At 50.3% G+C, this 27,615-nt stretch overlaps 1 protein-coding gene and 1 pseudogene across 3 annotated transcripts in view; one reads left to right on the plus strand and one right to left on the minus strand.

Moving 5' to 3' along the window:
* Positions 1–26,577, minus strand: part of gpatch1 (G patch domain containing 1) — an 82,452-nt gene extending 55,875 nt beyond the window's left edge. Inside the window, exons 1-5 of one of the 3 annotated variants that reach the window (XM_085991914.1) lie at positions 26,451–26,577; positions 19,454–19,588; positions 18,340–18,425; positions 9,928–10,076; positions 4,260–4,357 (exon numbers count right to left, since the gene is read on the minus strand). In XM_085991914.1, coding sequence (XP_085848040.1) covers positions 4,260–4,357; positions 9,928–10,076; positions 18,340–18,425; positions 19,454–19,588; positions 26,451–26,517 — 535 coding nt within the window. In that variant the 5' untranslated portion in view covers positions 26,518–26,577. The remainder of the gene's footprint in view (positions 1–4,259; positions 4,358–9,927; positions 10,077–18,339; positions 18,426–19,453; positions 19,589–26,450) is intronic. The other 2 variants (XM_085991913.1, XM_085991912.1) reach the window with 2 other exon arrangements.
* Positions 20,614–27,287, plus strand: LOC147116767 (nucleophosmin pseudogene; annotated as a pseudogene).
* Positions 27,288–27,615: the final 328 nt, after the last annotated feature.

Below are 27,615 nucleotides of genomic sequence, written 5' to 3' on the forward strand. Positions count from 1 at the left end.
CAGTACAATGAAATGTAGGCTTGCAGCTCCCGAGACTGTACATTTTGATTAAGACATTTAACATTCAGCATTCATTTGGCTTGTAATACATAAACATAAACATAATAAAGTGCATTGGCAGATGTGCAGGCTTTAGAGTTTAATTGTAGAGTTCAGTAGGATGACAGCCCTGGGAAAGAAGCTGTTCCTAAATCTGGTCGTGCGGGTGCGAATGCATCTGTAGCGTCTCCCAGATGGCAGGGGGGCGAACAAACTGTGGCTGGGGTGGGTAGGGTCTTTGATGATGGTCAGTGACCTCCGTAAACAGCGTTTCTGGTAGATGTTCTCTATGGTCGGTAGCCGGGTGCCGGTAATGCGTTGGGCAGTTTTGACTACCCGCTGCAGGGCTTTCCGGTCATAGTAGCTACAGCTGCCATACCACACTGTGATACAGTTCGTCAGGATGCTCTCTATTGTGCAGCGGTAAAAGTTAGAGAGGATCAGGGGTGACAGGTTGCATCCCTTCAGCCTCCTTAGGAAATATAGGCGCTGCTGGGCCTTCTTTACCAGAGAGGAGGTATTGAGGGACCAGGAGAGGTCTTCCGTGGTGTGGACTCCGAGGAACTTAAAGCTGTCCACCCTTTCCACCACAGCCCCATGGATGTGGATGGGGGTGTGACTTCCGCCTTTAGACTTCCTGAAGTCCACAATGATTTCCTTGGTTTTCTTGATGTTAAGGGCCAGGTTATTATCGGCGCACCACTTCACGAGATGCTGGACCTCCTCCCTGTAGCTCTCCCCCTCTTTTTCCTCCCGTTCTGTGCAGCAGAGCCACCCCTGGTGCCAGGAAGTTGGCTGCTGCTGCCTTCCCCTGGTAAGCCACCCCCCCAACAGTACTCAAAGTGGTGTATCTGTTTGAGAGGGGGGTGGCCACAGGGGACCCCTGCACTACCTGCCTGCGCCTAGTACTCTGCCTGTTGGTCACCCATTCCCTTTCTTCCTGTCCAACCTCTACCTGCGGTGTGTCCAACTCCGTAAACGTGCTATTCGCGATGTCCTGAGCATCGCGAACGCTCCAGTATGCATCCAATCGCAGCTCCAGTGCCGCAATGCGGTCTTTCAGTAGCTGCAGCTGGATGCACTTCCTGCACATGTAGTTGTCAGGGACACAGGAAGTGTCCCCGAGTTCCCACATATCGCAGGAGGAGCATACCACGTGGCCGGGCTGTCCTGCCATGACTTACCCTTTAATTAATTGAATTTAAATTAAATCAATCAATCCCACTAATTACACTACAGTTAAATGGTTTACCAACAGTCCCCACTACACCAGAGAGACCTTAGAAACTATAAACCAGAGTTAAAGTTTAAAAAAAAGAGAAATACTCACCAACCAATCACTTACCTGATTCCTGGTGACGTCACACCTTGATTACTTTTTACCTCTCTCCCCCGCTGCTGAGTTGGTAAGCCTCGCTGAATCCGCCGCTTTTTATACCCGCCGCGCTCGCTGCCCCACACACAGGTCCGCTCTGGTCAGGCCTCGCTGAATCCGCCACTTTTAAGCCTCGCTGCTCGCTCTGCACACCTCACCCAGGTCTGTCGCTCTGGTCGGGCCTCGCTCCATCCGCCGCTTTTAAACCTCGCTGCTCACTCTGCACGCCTCACCCAGGTCCGTCGCTCTGGTCGGGCCTCGCTCCATCCGCCGCTTTTAAACCTCGCTGCTCACTCTGCACGCCTCACCCAGGTCTGTCGCTCTGGTCGGGCCTCGCTCCATCCGCCGCTTTTAAACCTCGCTGCTCGCTCTGCACTCCTCACCCAGGTCCGTCGCTCCTCCTTTAAGACGCTCCTTAAAATCTACCTGTTTGACCAAACATTTGGTCATCTGCCCTAATGTCTCATGTGGCTCGGTGTCAAATTTTGTTTGATAACGCTCCTGTGAAGCGCCCTGGGATGTTTTACTATGTTAAAGGCACTATATAAATACAAGTTGTTGTTGTTGAAAATCCATCAACTGCATCACTACCTTCTAGCTTCTTCCTCTAATAAAAGCAAAGCCTTCGGCTTCTACTCCAGCAGCTTAATTAATCCTGCTCTCCCTCTCTATGCTCAAACCCTGACTTTCCCCCACCCTCTTGTTGCATTAGTTTAAATCCTGCTCTATTTGCCCCCTCAGCAAGGATATTTGTACCGTTTGGGTTCAGGTGAAGGCAGACCCATCGGCATAACCTGCCCGTGTTCAGAGTTCACTCCAGTCCCCGAAGTGCAGGAATCCTTCCCTCCTGCACCAGCACTGCAGCCACACACTGACTGTCCTAATCTCCCTCCCCTTAACCTGTCCAGCACGTGGCACCAAGAACAATCCAGGGATTACCACCCTAGGGGGATTCCTTTTCAATCTAGTGCCTAACTCCTTAAACGCCCTCTGCAAGAACTCAAACAGACTTCTATTTGTCAGCCGTGGCTCAGTGGGTCGCACTCTCGCCTCCGAAGGTCGTGGGATCAAGTCCCACTCCAGAGAGTTGAGCACAAAATCCAGGCCGACACTAGGAAGTGCAGTACTGAGTGAACGCCGCACTGTCAGAGGGGCAGTACTGAGTGAACGCCGCACTGTCGGAGGGGCAGTACTGAGGGAGCGCCGCACTGTCGGAGGGGCCGTACTGAGTGAACGCCGCACTGTCAGAGGGGCAGTACTGAGTGAACGCCGCACTGTCGGAGGGGCAGTACTGAGGGAGCGCCGCACTGTCGGAGGGTCAGTACTGAGTGAACGCCGCACTGTCAGAGGGGCAGTACTGAGTGAACGCCGCACTGTCAGAGGGGCAGTACTGAGTGAACGCCGCACTGTCAGAGGGGCAGTACTGAGTGAACGCCGCACTGTCGGAGGGGCAGTACTGAGGGAGCGCCGCACTGTCGGAGGGGCAGTACTGAGGGAGCGCCGCACTGTCGGAGGGGCAGTACTGAGTGAACGCCGCACTGTCAGAGGGGCAGTACTGAGTGAACGCCGCACTGTCGGAGGGGCAGTACTGAGGGAGCGCCGCACTGTCGGAGGGGCAATACTGAGGGAGCGCCGCACTGTCAGAGGGGCAGTACTGAGGGAGCGCCGCACTGTCGGAGGGGCAGTACTGAGGGAGCGCCGCACTGTCGGAGGGGCAGTACTGAGTGAACGCCGCACTGTCAGAGGGGCAGTACTGAGTGAACGCCGCACTGTCGGAGGGGCAGTACTGAGGGAGCGCCGCACTGTCGGAGGGGCAATACTGAGGGAGCGCCGCACTGTCGGAGGGGCAGTACTGAGGGAGCGCCGCACTGTCGGAGGGGCAATACTGAGGGAGCGCCGCACTGTCGGAGGGGCAGTACTGAGGGAGCGCCGCACTGTCGGAGGGGCAGTACTGAGGGAGCGCCGCACTGTCGGAGGGGCAATACTGAGGGAGCGCCGCACTGTCGGAGGGGCAGTACTGAGGGAGCGCCGCACTGTCGGAGGGGCAGTACTGAGGGAGAGCCGCACTGTCGGAGGGGCAGTACTGAGGGAGCGCCGCACTGTCGGAGGGGCAGTACTGAGGGAGCGCCGCACTGTCAGAGGGGCAGTACTGAGGGAGCGCCGCACTGTCGGAGGGGCAGTACTGAGGGAGCGCCGCACTGTCGGAGGGGCAGTACTGAGGGAGCGCCGCACTGTCGGAGGGGCAGTACTGAGGGAGCGCCGCACTGTCGGAGGGTCAGTACTGAGGGAGCGCCGCACTGTCGGAGGGGCAGTACTGAGTGAGCGCCGCACTGTCAGAGGGTCAGTACTGAGGGAGCGCCGCACTGTCGGAGGGGCAGTACTGAGGGAGCGCCGCACTGTCAGAGGGGCAGTACTGAGGGAGCGCCGCACTGTCGGGGGGCAGTACTGAGGGAGTGCCGCACTGTCGGGGGGCAGTACTGAGGGAGTGCTGCACTGTCGGAGGGGCAGTACGGAGGGAGCGCTGCACTGTCGGAGGGGCCGTCTTTCGGATGAGATGTCCTGAGATATCCCCGGTGTCCTGGGGCCAATATTTATCCATCAATCAGCACCACTAAAACAGATTCTCTGGTTATTATCACATTTGTGGGAGCTTGCTGTGCGCAAATTGGCTGCCGCGTTTCCTACATTACAACAGCGACTACACTTCAAAACCTAATTAATTGGCTGTAAAGCACTTTGGGACGTCCTGAGGTTGTGAAAGGCGCTATTGAAATTCAAGTTTGTTCTTTCTAACATCCAACTGAGATCAGAAACCAAACTGAAAATGAGCAGCGATATTCCTCACCACATTGTTGCCTCCGAGGCTTCCTCTTCACACGTGGTCCGAGCCCTTGTCCTTCCTTCCAGCCCATTTTCCGCAGTAACTGCACGCCAATTGTTATCCTGGGCGAAAGTTTAGAGACATTACTTTATATCCTTGAATTAACGAAAGCGCTCGATAAACGTTAACTAGGTCCTGGCAGTGTCGGTGAGACTAAACAATTGATCACCAGGACACACCGGAGCTCTGAACAGACTGTCCCACAGAAGGAGCACGTCACTCCCCTTCTTGCTCTCCATCTCTCTGCCCTGCTTTAACAGACAAACCTCCGGTGCTGCTCCAGTTCGAGCACACAATATGATGGCTTTGGAACGTAAATCGCTCCGACCTCGGTACCAGAGGGACCTGCTGAGTTTCAGCGACGTAGATGTTCCTGAGGAAGCTCCACAGTCACCCCTTGTGGGACACGGTGTGTGACCGAGAGACCCCCAAAAATAACCAGCACAAAAGGCTCGTGATCATCACAGACACTCGTGCTCACGGTCAGAGTGACTTCAATAACAACAATCCCAGAGCTTCACCCCTTCCAGACATGACAGCATCCGATCCAGACTTGAAAATAAGCGAGAGTCCCGAAGGCTGTGTTGCCTGCCCGGTGCCAGGGTTAAGGACATCTCCTCTGGACTGGAGAGAAACTTGGAGTGGGAGGGGGAGGATCCAGTTGTCGTGGTCCATGTTGGTACCAACGACATAGATAGGACAAGGAAGGAGGTTCTGCTGAGGGAGTTTGAGCAGCTAGGGGCCAAATTAAAAAGCAGAACCACAAGGGTAATAATGAGCCACGAGCGAATTTGGCTAGGACAAATAAAATTAGAGAGTTAAATGCGTGGCTCAAAGACTGGTGTGGGAGAAATAGGTTTTGCTTCCTGGGACACTGGCACCAGTACTGGGGCAGGAGGGAGCTGTTCCGTTGGGACGGGCTTCACTTGGCCAGTGCTGGGACTAGAGTCCTGGCGGATCATATAACTAGGGCTGTAGAGAGGGCTTTAAACTAACTAGTGGGGGGGGGGGAGGTTCCTAGAGAGCAAATAATAAAAATGACAACAGAGAAGGTCATAGACTTAGGTAGCAGTGGGGAAATTAAAAACCAGAGCGTGTCAGGAAGGTGCAGAAGGTATGGAGTAAAAGGTAAAGTAATAAAAAGGGCAAAAGCAGGAACTAAGTGTCACAAAACATATTTGAAAGTTCTCTATCTGAATGCACGTAGCATTCGTAACAAAATAGACGAGTTAATGGCACAAATAACTACATATGGGTATGATCTTGTGGCCATTACAGAAACATGGCTGCAGGGTGACAATGCCTGGGAATTAAACATACCAGGTTATTTAACAATCAGGACAGACAGGCAGGAAGGAAGGGGAGGTGGGGTGGCTATGTTAATAAAGGAAGGAATCACTGTAATACAGAGAAATGATATTGGGTCAAAAGATCAGGATAATGAAACAGTTTGGGTGGAGGTAAGGAATAATAAGGGGAAAAAAGCACTAGTGGGTGTAGTCTATAGGCCTCTGAACAGTGGCAACTCTGTTGGGCGGAGTATCAATCAGGAAATAGTTGAGGCTTGTAATAAGGGAACATCTATAATTATGGGGAATTTTAACTATCATATTAATTGGACAAATCAAATTGGGCAGGGCTGCCTTGAGGATGAGTTCATTGAGTGTATTAGGGATGGGTTTCTTGAGCAGTATGTAACTGAACCGACCAGGGGGCAAGCAACCTTAGATCTGGTCCTGTGTAACGAGACAGGATTAATTAAAAATGTCCCAGTAAAGGATCCCCTTGGAATGAGTGACCATAACATGGTTGAATTCCATATTCAATTAGAGGGTGAGAAGGTTGGATCTCAAACAAGCGTGCTAAGCTTGAATAAAGGAAACTATGAAGGTATGAGAGCGGGATTGAGTAGAGTGGATTGGGAAAATAGATTAAAGGGTAAGACGATACATGATCAGTGGTGTACATTTAAGGAGTTATTTTACAACTTCCAAAAAATATATATTCCACTGAGAAGAAAAGGGTGTAAAAGAAAAGACAGCCATCCGTGGCTAAGTAAAGAAATTAAGGATAATATTCGACTAAAAACAAGGGCATATAAGGTAGCCAAATCTAGTGGGAGGATAGAGGATTGGGAAAACTTTAAAAGACAGCAAAAAATAACAAAAAGATTGATTAAGAAAGGGAAGGTAGATTATGAAAGTAAATTAGCAAAAAATATAAAAACAGATAGTAAGAGTTTTTATAGTTATATAAAAAGAAAAAGGGTGGCTAAAGTAAATGTTGGTCCCTTAGAGGATGAGACCGGGAAATTAATGGTGGGAAATATGGAGATGGCAAAAACACTGAATGAATATTTTATATCAGTCTTTACAGTAGAAGACACAAAGAATATCCCAACACTGGACAAACAGGGGGCTAAAGGGGGGGGAAGAGCTAAACATGATCAAAATCACTAAGGAAGTGGTACTCGGTAAAATAATGGGACTCAAGGCGGATAAATCACCTGGGCCTGATGGCTTACATCCTAGGGTCTTGAGGGAAGTGGCGGTAGGGATTGTGGCTGCATTGGTAATAATTTTCCAAAACTCCCTGGACTCGGCAAAGGTCCCGGCAGACTGGAAAACTGCTAATGTAACACCCTTATTTAAAAAGGGCAGTAGACAGAAGGCTGGAAACTAACATCTGTGGTAGGTAAAATTTTGGAGTCCATTATTAAGGAGACGGTAACAGGACATTTGGATAATCATAATTTAATAGGACAAAGTCAGCATGGTTTTATGAAGGGGAAGTCATGTTTGACAAATTTGCTGGAGTTCTTTGAGGAAGTAACATATAGGGTGGATAAAGGGGAACCAGTGGACGTAGTGTATTTAGACTTCCAAAAGGCATTTGACAAAGTGCCACACAAAAGATTATTGCTTAAGATAAAAAATCACGGGATTGGGGGTAATATTCTGGCATGGATAGAGGATTGGCTATCTAACAGAAGGCAGAGAGTTGGGATAAATGGTTCATTCTCAGACTGGCAATCAGTAGCTAGTGGTGTTCCGCAGGGGTCAGTGCTGGGTCCCCAACTCTTTACAATCTATATTAACGATTTGGAGGAGGGGACCGAGTGTAACATATCAAAGTTTGCAGATGATACTAAGATGGGAGGGAAAGTAGTGAGTGAGGAGGACATAAAAAACCTGCAAGGGGACATAGACAGGCTAAGTAAGTGGGCAGAGATTTGGCAGATGGAATACAATACTGGAAAGTGTGAGGTTATGCACTTTGGCAGGAAAAATCGTAGAGCAAGTTATTATCTTAATGGCAAGAAACTGGAAAGTACTGAAGTACAAAGGGATCTGGGGGTCCTGGTGCACGAAACTCAAAAGGTTAGTATGCAGGTGCAGCAAGTGATTAAGAAGGCCAATGGAATGTTGGCTTTCATTGCTAGGGGGATAGAATATAAAAATAGGGAGGTATTGCTTCAGTTGTACAAGGTATTGGTGAGACCGCACCTGGAATACTGCACACAGTTTTGGTGTCCATACTTAAGAAAGGACATACTTGCTCTCGAGTCAGTACAAAGAAGGTTCACTCGGTTAATCCCAGGGATGAGGGGATGGACATATGAGGAGAGGTTGAGTAGATTGGGACTCTACTCATTGGAGTTCAGAAGAATGAGAGGCGATCTTATTGAAACATATAAGATTGTGAAGGGGTTGGATCGGGTGGATGCGGGGAGGATGTTCCCGATGATGGGTGAAACTAGAACTAGGGGGCATAGTCTTAGAATAAGGGGCTGCTCTTTCAAAACTGAGATGAGGAGGAACTACTTCACTCAGAGGGTGGTAGGTCCATGGAATATGCTGCCCCAAAAAGCTGTAGAAGCTACATCATTACATAAATTTAAAACAGAAATAGACAGTTTCCTAGAAGTAAAGGGAATTAAGGGTTACGGGGAGCGGGCAGGAATTTGGACAGGAGTCTAGGTTCGGATCGGTCATGGCCCTGTGGGTAGCGGAGCGGGCCCAGGGGCCGTGTAGCCTGATCCTGCTCCTATTTCGTGTGTCTAATTCTGTTAGATTCAGGAGATGGTTCTGTGATAGTAGATTGGCGGTTAGGATCAGATCAGCCATGATCTTATTGAATGGCGGAGCAGGCTCGAGGGGCTGATTGGCCTACTCCTGCTCCTATTTCTTATGTTCTTATGTTCATTGTCCAGTGACCCCTGGGTTAGGGAGAGGGGGAATCAGCCAGGGTCCCTGCTCCTGATTACTGTCCAGTGACCCCTGGGTTAGAGAGAGGGGGAATCAGCCAGGGTTCCTGCCCCTGATCACTGCCCTGTGCTGCAAAAAGCGTACGTGTAGACGATGGGCGAGGACAGTATCGCTCACCACAGCCAAACAGCCTTTAGACACTCACGTGCGCACGGTAAAGAGGGCGCCCGGACAACTCCTCCCCCAGTGAGAGGCAGCCACTCCAGGGAAGGAGGGGGGGGAAAAAAAACTGAGAATGAACTTCTATTTCATCATAAAATGTCTAAATTCGACAGGTGTTTTTACTTTGTGGCCGCCCCACGACACGGGAACCTATGAGGGAGGGGCATCTTCAATCCTCACAAATATACACGATTCCACCCCCCACCCCCACTGCCCCGGCCAGCTTTGCCCACACTGTTGGCCTTTTCCCCCAAACACAGCTGTATTTCAATCACATCCAGTGATCGCTTCACCCAGGCGGAGAGAGCCTCTGCTATCGAGAGTTAATGTGTGTGGCAGTCCACCCGAGACTAGGACCGTCTCCCATTCAAAAGTAACCCACTCCCCCGTCACGTCCCCTCCCTCCACTCCCTCCCCTGCCACATCCCCTCCCTCCCCTGTCACGTCCCCCCCCGTCCCCTCCCTCCCCTGCCACGTTCCCTCCCTCCCCTCCCCTGCCACGTCCCCTCCCTCGCCTCCCCTGCCACGTCCCCTCCCCTGCCACGTCCCCTCCCCTGCCACGTCCCCTCCCCTCCCCTGCCACGTTCCCTCCCTCCCCTCCCCTCCCACATCCCCTCCCTCCCCTCCCCTGCCACATCCCCTCCCTCCCCTGCCACATTCCCCTCCCTCCCCTCCCCCCCGCCACATTCCCCTCCCTCCCTTCCCCCCCGCCACATCCCCTCCCTCCCCTCCCCAGCCACGTCCCCTCCCCTCCCCCCCGCCACATCCCCTCCCTCCCCTCCCCAGCCACGTCCCCTCCCCTCCCCTCCCGCCACGTCCCCTCCCCCCCGCCACATCCCCTCCCTCCCCTCCCCAGCCACATTCCCCTCCCCTCCCCTCCCCAGCCACATTCCCCTCCCTCCCCTCCCCAGCCACGTCCCCTCCCTCCCCTCCCCTCCCTCCCCAGCCACGTTCCCCTCCCCCCCGCCACATTCCCTTCCCTCCCCTCCCCAGCCATGTCCCCTCCCCTCCCCCCGCCACATCCCCTCCCTCCCCTCCCCAGCCACATTCCCCTCCCCTCCCCAGCCACATTCCCCTCCCCTCCCCCCCTGCCACATCCCCTCCCTCCCCTCCCCAGCCACATTCCCCTCCCCTCCCCCCCCCCCGCCACATCCCCTCCCTCTCCTCCCCTCCCCTGCCACATTCCCCTCCCTCCCCCTCACTTTGCTGGAGCGATCAAGTCATCCAAGATGGTGGCGCCAGGAATGGGAGCTGCTGTGCTCGACTTCTCCTGGATCTTGTCTTTAGCCTTCGAGGCAAAGTCATCCGTTGTCGTTATTCCTTTCGGTGCAATTCCGTGCTCCTTGAGATCCTTAAAAAAGATTAAAAAATCATAGAATGATACAGCACAGGAGGAGGCCATTTGACCCATCGTGCCTGTGCCAGCTCTTTGAACGAGCTCTCCAATTAGTCCCACTCCCCCTGCTCTTTCCCCACAGCCCTGCACATTTTTCCCTTTCAAATATTTATCTAATTCCCTTTTGAAAGTTACGATTGAATCTGCTTCCACCGCCCTGTCAGGCAGCGCGTTCCAGATCACAACAACTCGCTGTGAAAAAAAATATTTCCTTCATGTCCCTCTGGTTCTTTTGCCAATTATCTTCAATCTGTGTCCTCTGGTTACCGACCCTCCTGCCACTGGAAACAGTTTCTCCTTATTTACTCCATCAAAACCCTTCATAATTTTGAGCCCCTCTATTAAATCTTCCCTCAACCTTCTCTGCTCGAAGGAGAACAATCCCAGCTTCTCCAGTCTCTCCACATGTAAAACTTAGTAGATGTTGACTGAAGAAAAGTGTGAGGGACCCCGAGGATCCGACTGGCTCCCTCCCTCCCTCCTCGCTCACACCCACCCTCCTCCCTCCCTCCTCGCTCACACCCACCCTCCTCGCTCCCTCCTCGCTCACACCCACCCTCCTCGCTCACACCCACCCCCATCACTCCCACCCACCCTCCTCGCTCTCTCCCTCCTCGCTCCCTCCCTCCCTCCTCGCTCCCTCCCTCGCTCCTCCCACCCTCCTCGCTCCCTCCCACCCTCCTCGCTCCCTCCTCGCTCCCTCCCACCCTCCTCGCTCCCTCCTCGCTCCCTCCTCGCTCCCTCCCACCCTCCTCGCTCCCACCCACCCTCCTCGCTCCCACCCACCCTCCTCGCTCCCACCCACCCTCCTCGCTCCCACCCTCCTCGCTCCCTCCCACCCTCCTCGCTCCCACCCACCCTCCTCGCTCCCACCCACCCTCCTCGCTCCCTCCCTCCCTCCTCGCTCCCACCCACCCTCCTCGCTCCCTCCCTCCTCGCTCCCCTCCTCGCTCCCACCCACCCTCCTCGCTCCCACCCACCCTCCTCGCTCCACCCACCCTCCTCGCTCCCTCCCACCCTCCTCGCTCCCTCCCACCCTCCTCGCTCCCTCCCACCCTCCTCGCTCCTCCCACCCTCCTCGCTCCCTCCCACCCTCCTCGCTCCCTCCCACCCTCCTCGCTCCCACCCACCCTCCTCGCTCCCTCCCACCCTCCTCGCTCCCTCCCTCCCTCCTCGCTCCCACCCACCCTCCTCGCTCCCACCCACCCTCCTCGCTCCCACCCACCCTCCTCGCTCCCTCCCTCCTACCCTCCTCGCTCCCTCCCTGCTCCCTCCCTCCTCGCTCCCTCCTCCCCTCCTCGCTCACACCCACCCTCGTCGTTCACTCTCTCCCTCCTCGCTCCCTCCTTCCCTCCTCGCTCCCTCCTCGCTCACTCCCTCCCACCCTCCTCGCTCACACCCACCCTCGTCGTTCACTCTCTCCCTCCTCGCCTCCTCCCTCCCACCCTCCTCGCTGCCTCCCACCCTCCTCGCTGCCTCCCACCCTCCTCGCTGCCTCCCACCTCACTCCCACCCTCCCCCCCCTCTCTCCCTCGATGTGGGGTAGCAGCCAGCCTCCACCCGGTGCCTCCTCATAGCAGCATGACAGAGGCCTTAGAATCATAGAATGGTTACAGCACAGAAGGAGGTCATTCGGCCCGTCGAGCCCGTGCCAGCTCTCTGCAAGAGCACTTCAGCTAGTCCCACTCCCCCGCCCTTTCCCCGTAGCCCTGCAATTTTTTTCCTTCAGGTGCTTATCCAACTCCCTTTTGAAAGCCACGATTGAATCTGCCTCCACCACCCTTTCAGGCAGTGCATTCCAGATCCTAACCACTCGCTGCGTAAAAAAGATTTTCCTCATGTCACCTTTGGTCTTTCTGCCAATCACCTTAAATCTGTGTCATCTGGTTCTCAACCCTTCCATCAATGGGAACAGTTTTTCTTTATCTACTCTGTCCAGACCCCTCATAAGAACATAAGACGTAGGAGCAGGAGTCGGTCATTCGGCCCCTCGAGCCTGCTCCGCCATTCAATAAGATCATGGCTGATCTGATCTTGGCCTCAACTCCACTTCCCTGCCCGCTCCCCGTAACCCTCGACTCCCTTATCGTTCAAAAATCTGTCTATCTCCACCTTAAATATATTCAATGACCCAGCCTCCACAGCTCTCTGGGGAAGAGAATTCCACAGATTCACAACCCTCAGAGAAGAAATTCCTCATCTCCGGTTTAAAAGGGTGCCCCCTTATTCTGAAATTATGCTCCCTAGTTCTAGATTCCCCCACGAGGGGAAACATCCTCTCTGCATCTACCCTGTCAAGCCCCTTCAGAATCTTATATGTTTCAATAAGATCCCCTCTCATTCTTCTAAACTCCAATGAGTACAGGCCCAACCTGCTCAACCTTTCTTCATAGACAACCCCTTCATCTCCGGAATCAACCCAGTGAACCTTCTCTGAACTGCCTCCAATGCAAGTATATCCCTCCTTAAATAAGGAGACCAAAACTGTACGCAGTACTCCAGGTGTGGTCTCACCAACGCCCTGTACAGTTGTAACAGGACTTCCCTACTTTTATACCCCATTCCCTTTACAATAAAGGCCAACATTCCATTTGCCTTCCTAATTACTTGCTGTACCTGCATGCTAACTTTTTGTGTTCCATGTACGAGGACCCCCAGATCCCTCTGTACCGCAGCATTTTGTAGTCTCTCCATTTAAATAATAATTTGCTTTTTTATTTTTCCTACCAAAATGGATAACCTCACATTTTCCCACATTATACTCCATCTGCCAAATGTTTGCCCACTCACTGAACCTCTCTATATCCCTTTGCAGATTCTTTGTGTCCTCCTCACAACTTGCTTTCCCACCTATCTTTGTATCATCAGCAAATTTGGCTACAGTACACTCGGTCCCTTCATCCAAGTCATTAATATAGATTGTAAACAGCTGAGGCCCCAGCACTGATCCCTGTGGCACCCCACTAGTTACAGTTTGCCAACCTGAAAATGACCCATTTATCCCGACTCTCTGTTTTCTGTTAGTTAGCCAATCCTCTATCCATGCTAATATATTACCCCCAACCCCGTGAGCTCTTATCTTGTGCAGTAACCTTTTATGTGGCACCTTATCGAATGCCTTCTGGAAATCCAAATACACCACATCCACTGGTTCCCCTTTATCCACCCTGCTCATTACATCCTCAAAGAACTCTAGCAAATTTGTCAAACACGATTTCCCTTTCATAATAAAACCATGTTGACTCTGTTTGATTGTCTTATGATTTTCTAAATGTCCTATTACTTCCTTAATAATGGATTCCAGCATTTTCCCAATGACAGATGTTAGGCTAACTGGCCTATAGTTTCTTGCTTTTTGCCTCCCTCATTTCTTGAATAGGGGTGTTACACTTGCGGTTTTCCAATCCGCTGGGACCTCTCCAGGATCCAGGGAATTTTGGTAGATTACAACCAACACATCCACAATCTCTGCAGCCACTTCTTTTAAGACCCTAGGATGTAGGCCATCAGGTCCAGGGGACTTGTCAGCCTTTAGTTTGCCTAGTGCTTTTTCTCTAGTGATAGTCATTGTTTTAAGTTCCTCCCTCCCTATAGCCTCTTGATTATCAATTATTGGGATGCTTTTAGTGTCTTCTACCGTGAAGACCAATACAAAATATTTGTTCAAAAGTCTCTGCCATTTCCCTGTTTCCCATTATTAATTCCCCAGTCCCATCCTCTAAAGGATCAACATTTACTTCAGCTACTCTCTTCCCTTTTATATACCTGTAGAAGCTCTTACTATCTGCTTTTATATTTTTTGCTAGTTTACTTTCATAATCTATCTTCGCCCTCTATTGTTTTTTTAGTCATCCTTTGCTGGTTTCTAAAAATTTCCCAATCCTCTGGCCTACCACTAATCTTCACAACATTGTATGCCTTTTCTTTCAATTTGATTCCATCCTTAACTTCCTTCGTTAGCCACGGATGGTTCATTCTTCTCATAGAGTCTTTCTCACTGGAATAACCCTTTGCTGAGAGTTATGAAATATCTCCTTAAATGTCTGCCACTGCTTATAGAAACATAGAAACATAGGAGCAGGAGTCGGCCATTCGGCCCTTCGAGCCTGCTCCGCCATTCAATATCATCATGGCTGATCCTCCATCTCAATACCATATTCCCGCTCTCTCCCCATACTCCTTGATGCCTTTTGTGTCTAGAAATCTATCTTTCTCCTTCTTAAATATATTCAGTGACTTGGCCTCCACAGCCTTCTGTGGTAGAGAATTCCACAGGTTCACCACCCTCTGAGTGAAGAAATTTCTCCTCATCTCAGTCCTAAATGTCCTGCCCGTATCCTGAGACTGTGACCCCTTATTATAGACCCCCCAGCCAGGGGAAACATCCTCCCTGCAGCCAGTCTGTCTAGCCCTGTCAGAATTTTATACGTTTCAATGAGATCCCCTCTCATTCTTCTAAACTCTAGTGAATACAAGCCTAGTCGACCCAATCTCTCCTCATACGACAGTCCTGCCATCCCAGGAATCAGTCTGGTGAGCCTTCGCTGCACTCCCTCTATGGCAAGTATATGCTTTCTTAGGTAAGGAGACCAAAACTGCACACAGTACTCAAAGTGTGGTCTCACCAAGGCCCTGTATAACTGTAGTTAGACATCCTTGCTCCTGTACTCAAGTCCTCTTGCAGTGAAGGCCAACATACCATTTGCCTTCCTAACTGCTTGCTGCACCTGCATGTTTGCTTTCAGTGACTGGTGTACAAGGACATCCAGGTCCCTTTGTACATCAACATTTCCCAATCTATCACCATTTAAATAATACTCTACCTTTCTGTTTTTCCTACCGAAGTGGATAACTTCACATTTATCCACATTATACTGCATCTGCCATGTATTTGCCCACTCACTCAACTTGTCTAAATCGCCTTGAAGCCTCTTTGCATCCTCCTCACAACTCACAATCCCACCTAGATTCGTGTCGTCAGCAAACTTGGAAATATTATATTTGGTTCCCTCATCCAAATCATTGATATATATTGTGAATAGCTGGGGCCCAAGCACTGATCCCTGCGGTACCTCACTAGTCACCGCCTGCCACCCTGAAAAAGACCCATTTATTCCTACTCTCTGTTTCCTGTCTGTTAACCAATTTTCAATCCAAGCCAGTATATTACCCCCAATCCCATGTGCTTTAATTTTGCACATTAACCTCTTATGTGGGACTTTATCAAAGGCCTTCTGAAAATCCAAATACACCACATCCACTGGTTCTCCCTTATCTATTCTATCAGTTACATCCTCAAAAAACTCCAGTAGGTTTGTCAAACACGATTTCCCTTTCATAAAACATGTTGACTTTGTCTAATCCCGTTGATATTTTCTAAGTGTCCTGTTATCACATTCTTTATAATAGACTCTAGCATTTTCCCCACTACTGATGTTAGGCTAGCCGGTCTGTAGTTCCCGGTTTTCTCTCTCTTTCCTTTTTTAAATAGTGGGGTTACATTTGCCACCCTCCAATCTGCAGGAACTGTTCCATAATCTATAGAATTTTGGAAGATGACAACCAATTCATCCACTATTTCCATGGCTACCTCTTTCAGTACTCTGGGATGCAGATTATCAGGCCCTGGGGATTTATCAGCTTTCAGTCCCATTAATTTCTCCAGCACTATTTTTTTACTAATACTAATTTCCTTTAATTCCTCCTTCTCACTAGACCCTTGGTTCCCTAGCATTTCTGGGAAGTTATTTGTGTCCTCTTCCGTGAAGACAGAACCAAGTATTTGTTTATTAAGTGCTCCGCCATTTCCTTGTTCCCCATTATAAATTCTCCCGTTTCTGACTGTAAGGGACCTACATTTGTCTTCACTAATCTTTTTCTTTTTACATACTTGTAGAAGCTTTTACAATCCGCTTTTATGTTCCTTGCAAGTTTACTCTCATACTCTATTTTTCCCCTCTCACTCAATCTCTTGGTCCTTTTTTGCTGAACTCTAAACTGCTCCCAATCCTCAGGCTTGCTACTTTTTCTGGCAACTTTATATGACTCCTCTTTGGATCTAATACTACCCTTAATTTCTTTTGTTAGCCATGGTTGGGCCGCTTTTCCTTTTGTGTTTTTGCACCAGAAAGGAATGTATAACTGTTGCAATTCATGCATTCGTTCCTTAAATGTTAGCCATTGCCTATCCACCGTCATGCCTTTTAATGAAGCTCCCCAATCTATCATAGCCAACTCACTCCTCATACCTTTGTAGTTTCCTTTGTTTAGATTTAGGACCCTAGTTTCGGATTGGACTTCTTCACTTTCCATTTTAATGAAGAATTCTATCATGTTATGGTCACTCTACCATCTTACCTTTTAATCTATTTCCCCAGTCTACTTTAGCCAACTCTGTCTTCATACCTTTGTAATTGCCTTTATTTAAATTTAGGACACTAGTTTCAGACATAAGTTTCCCACCCTCAAACTGAAACCATCCCGAATACATTCTATGAACTCGTCCTCAAGGCTACCCTTGCCAATTTGATTTCTCCAATCTATATGAAGATTAAAATTTCCCATGATTATCGCAGTACCTTTCTTACAAGCCCCTATTATTTCTTGATTTATACTCTGTCCTATAGTGTAGCTACTGTTAGGGGGTCTATAGACTACTCCCACCTTCTTTCCCTTACTATTTCTTATCTCCACCCAAACTGATTCTACATCTTGATCTTCTGAGCCAGTATCATTTCTCACTACTGCACTGATCTCATCCTTTATTAACAGAGCTACCCCACCTCCTTTTCCCTTCTGCCTATCCTTCTGAAATGTCCCGGATTATCGTTTCTAAAAGCTTCCCCACTACCGAGGTTACACTGACTGGCCTGTAGTTGCTGGGTTTGTCCTTACACCCTTTTTTGAACAAGGGTGTAACATTTGCAATTCTCCAGTCCTCTGGCACCACCCCCGTATCTAAGGAGGATTGGAATATTATGGTCAGTACCTCCGCAATTTCCACCTTTACTTCCCTCAGCATCCTAGGATGCATCCCATCCGGTCCTGGTGACTTATCTACTTTACATAGAGAAACATAGAAGATAGGAGCAGGAGTAGGCCATTCGGCCCCTCGAGCCTGCTCCGCCATTCAACGAGATCATGGCTGATCATCCAAACCCTAACACCCGGTCCCTACACCGACAGCCATCCCACCCAAGCCCTATCCCCGTAACCCCACGTATTTAATCCCCCCTAACACTAAGGGCCAATTTTTATCATGGCCAATCAACCTAACCAGCATACCTTTGGACTGTGGGAGGAAACCGGAGCACCCGGAGGAAACCCACGCAAACACGGGGAGAATGTGCAAACTCCACACAGACAGTCACCCAAGGCCGGATTTGAACCCGGGTCCCTGGCGCTGTGAGGCAACAGTGCTAACCACTATGCCACCGTGCTGCCCACCGTGCAGCCAGCCTTTCTAGTCCCTCCTCTATCAATTTTTAGCCCATCCAATATCTCAACTACCTCCTCTTTCACTGTGACTTTGGCAGCATCTTCTTCCTAGGTGAAGACAGATGCAAAGTACTCATTTAGTACCTCAGCCATGCCCTCTGCCTCCATGCGTAGATCTCCTTTTTGGCCCCTAATCAGCCCCAGCCCTCCCCTTACTACCCGTTTACTATTTATATGCCTATAGAAGACTTTTGGATTCCCTTTTATGTTAGCTGCCTGTCTATTCTCATACTCTCTCTTTGCCCCTCTTACTTCCTTTTTCACTTCCCCTCTGAACTTTCTATATTCAGCCTGGTTCTCACTTGTATTCTCAACCTGACATCTGTCATACGCCCCCTTTTTCTGCTTCATCTTACTCTCTCTTACGTCATCCAGGGAGGTCTGGCTTTGGTTGCCCTACCTTTCCCCCTCATGGGAATATACCTCGACTGTACCTGAACCATCTCCTTTTTAAAGGTAGCCCATTGTTCGATTACAGTTTTGCCTGCCAATCTTTGAAATCAGTGTCTGGAGATCAGGTGGTGCCCTTCACACGGTGCTGTGCTCTAGGCTCTGAACGGAATTGTAAGTGTCCCTGCTCTTCCCAAAACATAACATGAACCACCTCTTCCTCTTACTCCTGACTACACTTCGTCAACACACACCTTTGCACGGACTCTCCCCGGGACATCACCATCCGCCCGCCTGCACAGATCAACAAAATAAACTCCTCCTAAAATACCTCTTCATCCATGAAGTGTTCGGGCCTGAAGAGCTGTTTATCTGCCTTTTGCTGCCGTGAAGACACGAATGTTGAAGGCGCCCATCCTACAGACACAGTAACATCATCAAACCTTCGCTATACCTCTCATTACACACAGGTTAACACACAGCACAATGCGCATTACACAGGATAACACACAGGACAGAACCACAGCACAATGCGCATTACACAGGATAACACACAGGACAGAACCACAGCACAATGCGCATTACACAGGATAACACACAGGACAGAACCACAGCACAATGCGCATTACACAGGATAACACACAGGACAGAACCACAGCACAATGCGCATTACACAGGATAACACACAGGACAGAACCACAGCACAATGCGCATTACATGCCCTTGTTTTTTGTTTAAAAAAACTTAGCTCACAGTCCCACTACAGCCAACGCTCATTAGTCACCTTGATCCAAAGGGTCAGCGTTAATACAAAGGAGCAGATCCCTGACCGGACACTCCCAGTGAGGAGCACTGGTCCGGAAGTCACGGCAAATAACAAACGGAAAATCCAGCACCGCACGCCTAGGATTTCCGCACCGGCGCTCCGTGAGCATGCTCCTCACTGGGAGCGCCCCCCCTCCCACCTCACTGGGAGCGCCCCCCTCCGACCCCACCGGGAGCGCCCCTCACCGGGAGCTCCTCCCCCACCTCACTGGGAGCACACCCCCCGACCCCACCGGGAGCGCCACTCACCGGGAGCTCCTCCCCCCGCCCTCACCGGGAGCCCCCCCCACCCCACCTCACCGGGAGCGCCTCCCCCCGCCCTCACCGGGAGCGCCTCCCCCCGACCCCACCAGGAGCGCCCCCCACCTCACCGGGACCGCCCCCACCCCACCTCACCGGGACCGCCCCCCCCCCACCTCACCTCACCGGGACCGCCCCCCCCCCCACCTCACCTCACCGGGACCGCCACCCCCCCCCCCCCAATCCAGTCCCCCCCACCTTCCTATCCCTTTATTTTAGTGGTGCTGGTAATCTGATTGTTCCTCTATTAGGAGTGGGCACAGGAACGTTTGTACCCGAATAGCCTGATTTCAACACACTGCTGAGAGAGTTTCTCTTACCTTCTTTCGACCCCACTGAGTTGAAATATCCGGCGGAAAAGCCCCCGGTGAAGGCCCCATGAAAACGTCTGTACCGTCCCTTCTCATCCTTGACTGTCTGCTCCTGCAGAGGGGTTGGTTTCTTGGTTGTTTCATCTTAGAAGCAAAGGAAGAATCGGCATCAAAACAACCCCACCAACTCAGCAAGTCACCATTCAACCCGGCTTTGACCACGTTCCCCTGCTCCTCTCCAGAAGATGCCGAGGGACAGCAGTCCTCTGGTATCCCCCCAACCTCTCCGTTTCTCACGTATCTTCGTGACTGAGCCTAGACAGTGGGTGTCCCCAACCTCCTGTCCTCACCCAATGCCCTCTCCAAGCTCATCTCGTCCATGAGCACCACCGCCTGCTCCCTTGACCCACAAAACTCCTGACCACCCAACTTCCCTTCCTCTCCCCCTCCATTAGCGGACATTCTATATGCTTCCGACTCCCCCAGCCCTGTCCCCCCCTTTAAAAACCACCATCACCACATCTGCAAAAAATCTTGTCCTCTCTGTCCTTGCTGGGGGTGAGGGGTCAGGCGCAAGATGATGGGGTGAAGGGTAAAAGATAGAGATGACTTAGGTGACACAGAGACCTTGGGGCTAAATATGTAACAACATGTCACAACCTGAGGACTGTTTAAAAGTAAGACTGTTTAAAATTAATATTGAACGTACCAAATGAAGTAGAAAGACTGTTTAAAATTAATATTGTTTAAAAGTAATATTGTATATACCCAACAAATGTCAAATCGATTGACACCTACAGAATGTTGGAAAACTGTACCTTTTTGCTATGTAAGCTTTGGCAATATGGTTCTCTGTAAACTTTCATGCCAATAAAGCATTTGAACTGAACTGAACTGAGTGCTGAAGTTGCCTTGGATTGCCAGGGCGATGGGGGTTGATGAGGTGATGAGTTGCCGTGGCGATGAGGGGGGTTGCCGGGGTGATGGGTTGCTGGGGCGATTGCTGGGGCGATAGGGGGTTGCCGGGGTGATGAGTTGCCGTGGCGATGAGGGGGGTTGCCGGGGTGATGGGTTGCTGGGGCGATAGGGGGTTGCCGGGGCGATTGCTGGGGCGATAGGGGGTTGCCGGGGCGATGGGTTGCCGGGGAAGTTTCGGAGGCAGTAGCGAGATGGGGAATTGCGAGTTAGAGAACGCAGAGCCTGTGCGGCCGCAGAGCTTCCTGTTCGGTTGTGAGCTCAAGGCAGATGAGAAAGAATTCAGTGTGGAGGTTGAGGATGATGATTCTGAGCATCAGCTTTCCTCGAGGACAGTTTGCCTTGGCGTTGGTGCAAGTGATGACCTGCATCTGGTAGAAGCAGAAGGCTTAAATTTTGAAGGCAAGGGCACGAAAATCACATTGGCAGCTGTGAAGTGGTCAGTACAGCCTGCAGCTAGTTTGGGAGGATTTGGAATCGCACCAGCCGAGATGTTCAGACTCTAATCTGGAGCAGGTCCTGTGTACATCAGTGGACAACAAACACCTCATTGCATCGGATGAAGGGGATTGGGAATCTGACCAAGAGGATGACAGCAGGCTGGAGAACGCCACCCCGAAACAAGCGGTAAAATAGCCCGCTGTCGGGCATCCAAAATAATCAATACTGCCAACCCACCGCCTCATAAATCAGAGGCAAACCCTGAAAAATCATGAGATCTGGTGTAGAAATCATGAGTTGCTATTCTTTTCAAACATAGATTGACAGTTGGTTTATAAACCACGTTCGCGGCTTATTTAATCTCTTTACAAAAACTATGGCCTGGAATGTGCGGTCAGCGGTGAAGCAAAGGCGCTCACCGCTGGCCCCGAAGAAAGCTGCCCGCAGAGATCGCGCAATCTCTGTGGCGAGAAGTCCGCCTTCTCGACGCGCAAGAGATTGCAGCGCTCTATAGTGGGGAATCCCTAACGCGAGCTGCTGTGATGGCAGCAAGCTGTCTGAGCAGCCAATCACAATGCAGAATTCTCACAGGAAGCAGGAAATGAGAACCTGCGATTATCCCAACTTTATGTGTCGGTGCAGGCTCGATGGGTCGAAATGGCCTCTATCTGCACTGTGGGGTTTCTGTGATTCTGTGATTCTGTTAGAGAGAGCAAAACAAAGGTTGGGGCTCTCACATGGGGAGAAGGTAAACCTGAAATAAATATCAACAAACTTTTTCTTAAAAATTGCATCTTTTATCATCATGGAGAAATTTGACACGCCACAAAATTAAAATGAGTTTTTCAGGGCCAGAACCAATAATGTTCCCTATGATTTTTTTTTGGGCTGTGCAGCCCATTCAAAATTCCGCACATGCACCGTTTTTTTCTATTTAAAAGCCGGCTCACCGGCTGCACGGGATCCCCAGAGCACTGCCGGCCATGTGGCTTAAAGGAAACATTGGCCACAACATTTGTTTAGCAGTCAATACGCTATTAAAATCCCAGTTACACCTAATCCAACAAGGCTCAACATTTAATGGGGTGTTTAACAGCAATATTTGCATCAGTTTTAGTCAGTTTCCCTGACTGCTGGCTGTGGGGGGCGGAGGAGGGGGGGAGGGCGCAGTGTCCGCAGCGCAGTGAGTGTCGGAGCAGTGAATGACTGACCGTAACTTCAGGATTTCCGCGTTTAGAAGCGCATGCGCTACATCCTGAAGTTGCGGTTAGTTTCAGAGGGGTAAAAACAGCGAACGCTGTTAGTGCCCCATTATTACCCACCCCATATTCTGGCCCTAGAGTACGGCATCTGAAAATGGGTTCGATGCCTGGGCTATGCTGAGTTACCAGAGCTGAGCTAGGGCAGCAGTAGTGATGCTACACAGGGTCTCGAAACCCGTTTCCTCTTATCGCAATACCAAACCCCCACACGGGTTACGGCCTTGCTGCAGACCCAGAGACCGGCAAGTCTCTTTCATTACGCCCCCCTTCCCCTCTGTCCAGGGTCAAGAGGCGCGCACTCTCCATTGATGGTCCCCACCCCCCCATTTCAACCACGAGTTTAATGAGGATATAATCTTTAATTGTAAATGATTTGTTAAGTTAATTCAAATCTATGACAAATAATTTCAGAGAGAGATTTAACAGGAGAACAGATCTTAAGTTTTATAAACTGTGACCTTTCTGCATGCATCCCATGCCTAACCAATTTGATCATGTCTAACTAATTTGATTGAATTTTGAGAGGGGGTGCCTAGGTGTGTGGATGAGGGCAGTCCAGTTGATGTAGTCTACATGGACTTCAGTAAGGCTTTTGACAAAGTCCCACATGGGAGACTGGTCAAGAAGGTAAGAGCCCATGGAATCCTGGGCAATTTGGCACATTGGATCCAAAATTGGCTTAGTGGCAGGAGGCAGAGGGTGATGGTCGAAGGTTGTTTTTGTGACTGGAAGCCTGTGTCCAGTGGTGTACCGCAGGGATCGGTGCTGGGTCCCTTGCTGTTTGTAGTGTACATTAATGATTTAGATATGAATGTAGGAGGTATGATCAGTAAGGTATGATCAGTAAGTTCGCAGAGGACACGAAAATTGGTGGAGTGGTAAATAGCGAGGAGGGAAGCCTCAGGCTACAGGACGATATAGACGGGTTGGTTAGATGGGCAGAACAGTAGCAAATGGAATTTAACCCTGAAAAGTGTGAGGTGATGCATTTTGGGAGGACTAACAAGGCAAGGGAATACACAATGAATGGGAGGACCCTAGGAAGGACAGAGGATCAGAGGGACCTTGGTGTGCATGTACATAGATCCCTGAAGGCAACAGGACAGATAGATAAGGTGGTTAAAAAGGCATATGGGATACTTGCCTTCATTAGCCGAGGCATAGAATATAAGAGCAGGGAGGTTATGATGGAGCTGTACAAAACGCTAGTTAGGCCACAGCTGGAATACTGTGTGCAGTTCTGGTCGCCACACTATAGGAAGGATGTGATTGCATTGGAGAGGGTGCAGAGGAGATTCACCAGGATGTTACCTGGGCTGGAGCGCTTCAGCTATGAAGAGACACTGGACAGGCTGGGGTTGTTTTCCTTGGAGCAGAGAAGGCTGAGGGGCGACCTGATTGAGGTATACAAAATTATGAGGGGCATAGATAGGGTAGATAGAAAGGAACTTTTCCCCTTAGTAGAGGGGTCAATAACCAGGGGGCATAGTTTCAAGGTAAGAGGCAGGAGGTTTAGAGGGGATTTGAGGAAAAACTTTTTCACCCAGAGGGTGGTTGGAATCTGGAACTCACTGCCTGAAAGGGTGGTAGAGGCAGGAACCCTCACAACATTCAAGAAGCATTTAGATGAGCACTTGAAACGCCATAGCATACAAGGCTACGGACCAAGTGCTGGAAAATGGGATTAGAATAGACAGGGCTTGATGGCCGGCGCGGACACGATGGGCCTCTTTCTGTGCTGTATAAATCTATGACTCTATCCCAGTGGATGGCTTATTTTACATAATTGTATCTTACAGCAGTGTATCTGCATGTTTTTGCATTTTGTTATAATACGTACATTGTTTCCCGGTATGCTACTAGCTTTCCGGTTCCATTCACTTAACATAGCTTTGATACGTTGGGTTTGGCTTTTATGACCAGTTGCATTTTGTGCTTCTTGAACACATAGAAACATACAAGATAGGAGTAGGCCATTCGGCCCCTCGAGCCTGCTCCGCCATTCAATGAGATCATGGCTGATCATCCAAATTTAGTACCCTGTCCCTGCCTTCTCCCCATATCCCTTGATACAATCAATAAATTCCAGCCATTGGTGAAGGAAAGTAGCCTTCCTGGAAAAAGATTTGCTCACTTAATTTCGCTTTGCATTTCTCCAGTGGTCATAGGGAGCGGCTCTGGACAACACTGGCACATCCTTTTTTTTTTAAACTGCTGTTCGAGTCATGTCCCATAGGAACAGGAGGAGGCAATTCAGACCCTCGAGCCTGTACCGCCATTTAACTCCATACACCTGCCTTTTCCCCATATCCCTTAATACCTTTAGTTAACAGGAAGCTATCAGTCTCAGATTTAAAATTAACAATTGACCCAGCATCAATTGCCGTTTGCGGAAGAGAGTTCCAAACTTCTCCCACCCTTTGTGTGTAGAAGTGTTTCCTAATTTCACTCCTGAAAGGTCTGGCTCTAATTTTTAGACTATGCCCCCAACCAGCGAAAATAGTTTCTCTCTCTCTACCCTATCTGTTTCCCTTAATATCCTGAAAACTTTGATCAGATCAGCCCTTAACCTTCTAAATTCCAGGGAATACAACCCTAGTTTGTGTAATCTCTCCTCGTAATTTAACCCTTGGAGTCCAGGTATCATTCTGGTAAACCTACGCTGCACTCCCTCCAAGGCCAATATATCCTTCCTAAGGTGTGGTGCCCAGAACTGCTCACAGTGCTCCAGGTGTGGTCTAACCAGGGCTTTGTATAGCTGCAGCATAACTTCTACCCCCTTGTATTCCAGTCCTCCAGATATAAAGGCCAGCATATCCCGGATCCAGTCCCACCATTACTGGTTGTCCTATCACTTCTGGGGCCTTTCACATCCCGTTTCGAGCACGTAGGTAGTCAAAAATATTTTCAGGCCAGCAATACAGCACAGGTGTTTGTCAAGCCCTGCATGAGACCTAAAACCAGGTCTAAGCACTTTTTACACAACTTATTTTTATGATTTCTGTCTAAGGAGAGTGACATCCTTGTCCCGCACCTCTCCTTTTTACTTTTCAACCGGCAACCGAGTTCCAACCGATGCAGGGCGGCTCCGCACGAGGGGAAAGAAAAGGGTTGAAAGAAAGGTTCACTACTTCGGCCCAGGCAACGCGCGACTAACTCACTGATTTTCCCGTCTTCAACTCAGGTTTCAAGAAGTTCTACTTCCCTCGATTTTATTTAATAGTTAAAAGCAGTGAGTAGGCTACGTCTATGAATGTAGAAGCAATCAAAATAAAACTTGCCGAGATAAACCCACAAAAGCCAGTGATACGCAGAGGAACTCGCCCAACCATGTTGCAAATGGCATCCAACAGTGAGAACCTACGCATGCACAGTCTTTTATCGGAGACTATTTCAATCGTCTCAATACGCAGGGAAAACTACTGATGGGAAAACCAACTCACGGACCCCCTGAAATCTTCTCACGGACGCCCTATGGGACCGCGGACCCCTGGTTGAGAACCTCTGACCTAACCCACGCGTCCCAGCAGCAGCGTGACGAAGATTAATACAGTAGAAAATAAATCATGAGTTTTCAGGGTAGAATCGCGAGATCATGAGTTAGGCTAAATTTTCATTAAAAAATCGCGTGTCTCGCAATTCATTCGTGAGAGTTGGCAATACTGTATAATAATGCATAAAAAATGAAAGTCGAAGATGATGAAGAGGATAAAGACGAGGAAGATGAAGACGACATGGAAGAGGATGATGGAAGAGGAAGATGATGAGGAGGGTGAAGACGAGAGGAGGATGAGGATGATGAAGAGGATAAAGACGAGGAAGATGAAGACGACGTGGCAGAGGATGAAGACATGGAAGAGGATGATGAAGAGGAAGATGAGGAGGAGGGTGAAGACAGGAGGAGGGTGAGGATGAAGATAAAGACGAGAGGAGGATGAGGAAGGCGAGGAGCAGCTGGCGACCCCTGTAAAAAGTTCAGCAGCAAACTCCGCTCAAGTGTGGAGGCCGAGGCGGCTCCCGAACTAAACGGCGAAAAGCGCTGCCCAAACCCGGCCACCCTCCGACCCGGCACCCGGCAGGCCGCAGCCCCGGGGAGGAACTCCGGGCAAACGGCAGGGCGGCGGGCCTCTGTAACCAAGGCCGGGGGGCGGTGAGTGGGGGGGGGGGGCGGTGAGTGGGGGGGGGGGGCGGTTGTTATGGAGACCAGGCTAGGCCTCAGGCCCAAAACCCGCCCCGCGCTCGGGTAGAGCCCCCCGACCCTCCCCCCCAGGCTCTCCCCCGCACCGTCCCCCCGGCCCCTCTCCTGCCCACCCCGGGCCCGCATTCACCTTCCTCCAGCGGCTCCAGCGCCGAACCGAACGACACAAAATCCTCCTCCTCCTCGCCCGCCGCCATCTTGTCCAGGGGGCGTCACAAAAACCGGAGAAAAATAATTTAAAAATATCATCAAATAAATAATAGGCACTGTCGGAGGGGCAGTACCGAGTGAGCGCCGCACTGTCGGAGGGGCAGTACCGAGGGAGCGCTGCACTGTCGGAGGGGCAGTACCGAGTGAGCGCCGCACTGTCGGAGGGGCAGTACCGAGGGAGCGCCGCACTGTCGGAGAGTCGGTACCGAGGGAGCGCCGCACTGTCGGAGGGGCAGTACTGAGGGAGCGCTGCACTGTCGGAGGGGCTGTACTGAGGGAGTGCTGCACTGTCGGAGGGGCAGTACTGAGGGAGCGCTGCACTGTCGGAGGGGCTGTACTGAGGGAGTGCTGCACTGTCGGAGGGGCAGTACTGATGTAGTTGGGTTTTAGACCAAGAGAAATCGATTGCACCCCACGATCTGTACAGAAACCTGCTGACACGGAGGAATTCGAGCCCAAGCTCCCACCGACTCTCTTCTACGGTGAGATGCTAATTCCTGTAAATGCTGTTTACTGGGAATTTGTGGGATCTTGCTGTGCACCGTTTGGCTGCTGTGTTTCCTACATTACAACAGTGACTACACTTCAAAAATAAAGTACTTAGTTGGCTGTAAAGTGTTGTGTATGTACCTTTAAGAGAAGAGCTGATTTTATACTGCAGTACCGGCAGTGACCACACCTGTATAAAAAGCCCCAGCAGGCTTCTGTACTTCAGTCTTGAATTACTCTCTGTTCAGTAAATACCTGTTTTATTGTTCTCCTGCAGTCTGAGTATTATTGATCCTCGGACACTACATAAAGCGCTTTGGGACGTCCTGAGGTTGTGAAAGGTGCTGCAGAAATGCAAGTCTTTCTTATAGGTATTTTTGTGAGTTGTTCAGCCTGTGACCAGCTTTCCAATACGAGCTCGATAATCCTCATCATCTATCAGAATGGAATCTCCATTGAAGTCACAGAGAGTTAAATAGGGCGGGCTGCAAAAATGGGGTTAAAATGGGAGTCAATAGCGTCAGTTTCCTCGGGGCGGGGGGGGAGTTAAATTAAAATTATCCCAAGAATCTCAGTTTAACATCTCGTTTTGAATA

This window comes from Somniosus microcephalus, chromosome 6, assembly GCF_052327205.1.
Source record: "Somniosus microcephalus isolate GS21.2 chromosome 6, FLI_Smic_1.0, whole genome shotgun sequence".
Lineage (NCBI taxonomy): Eukaryota > Metazoa > Chordata > Chondrichthyes > Squaliformes > Somniosidae > Somniosus > Somniosus microcephalus.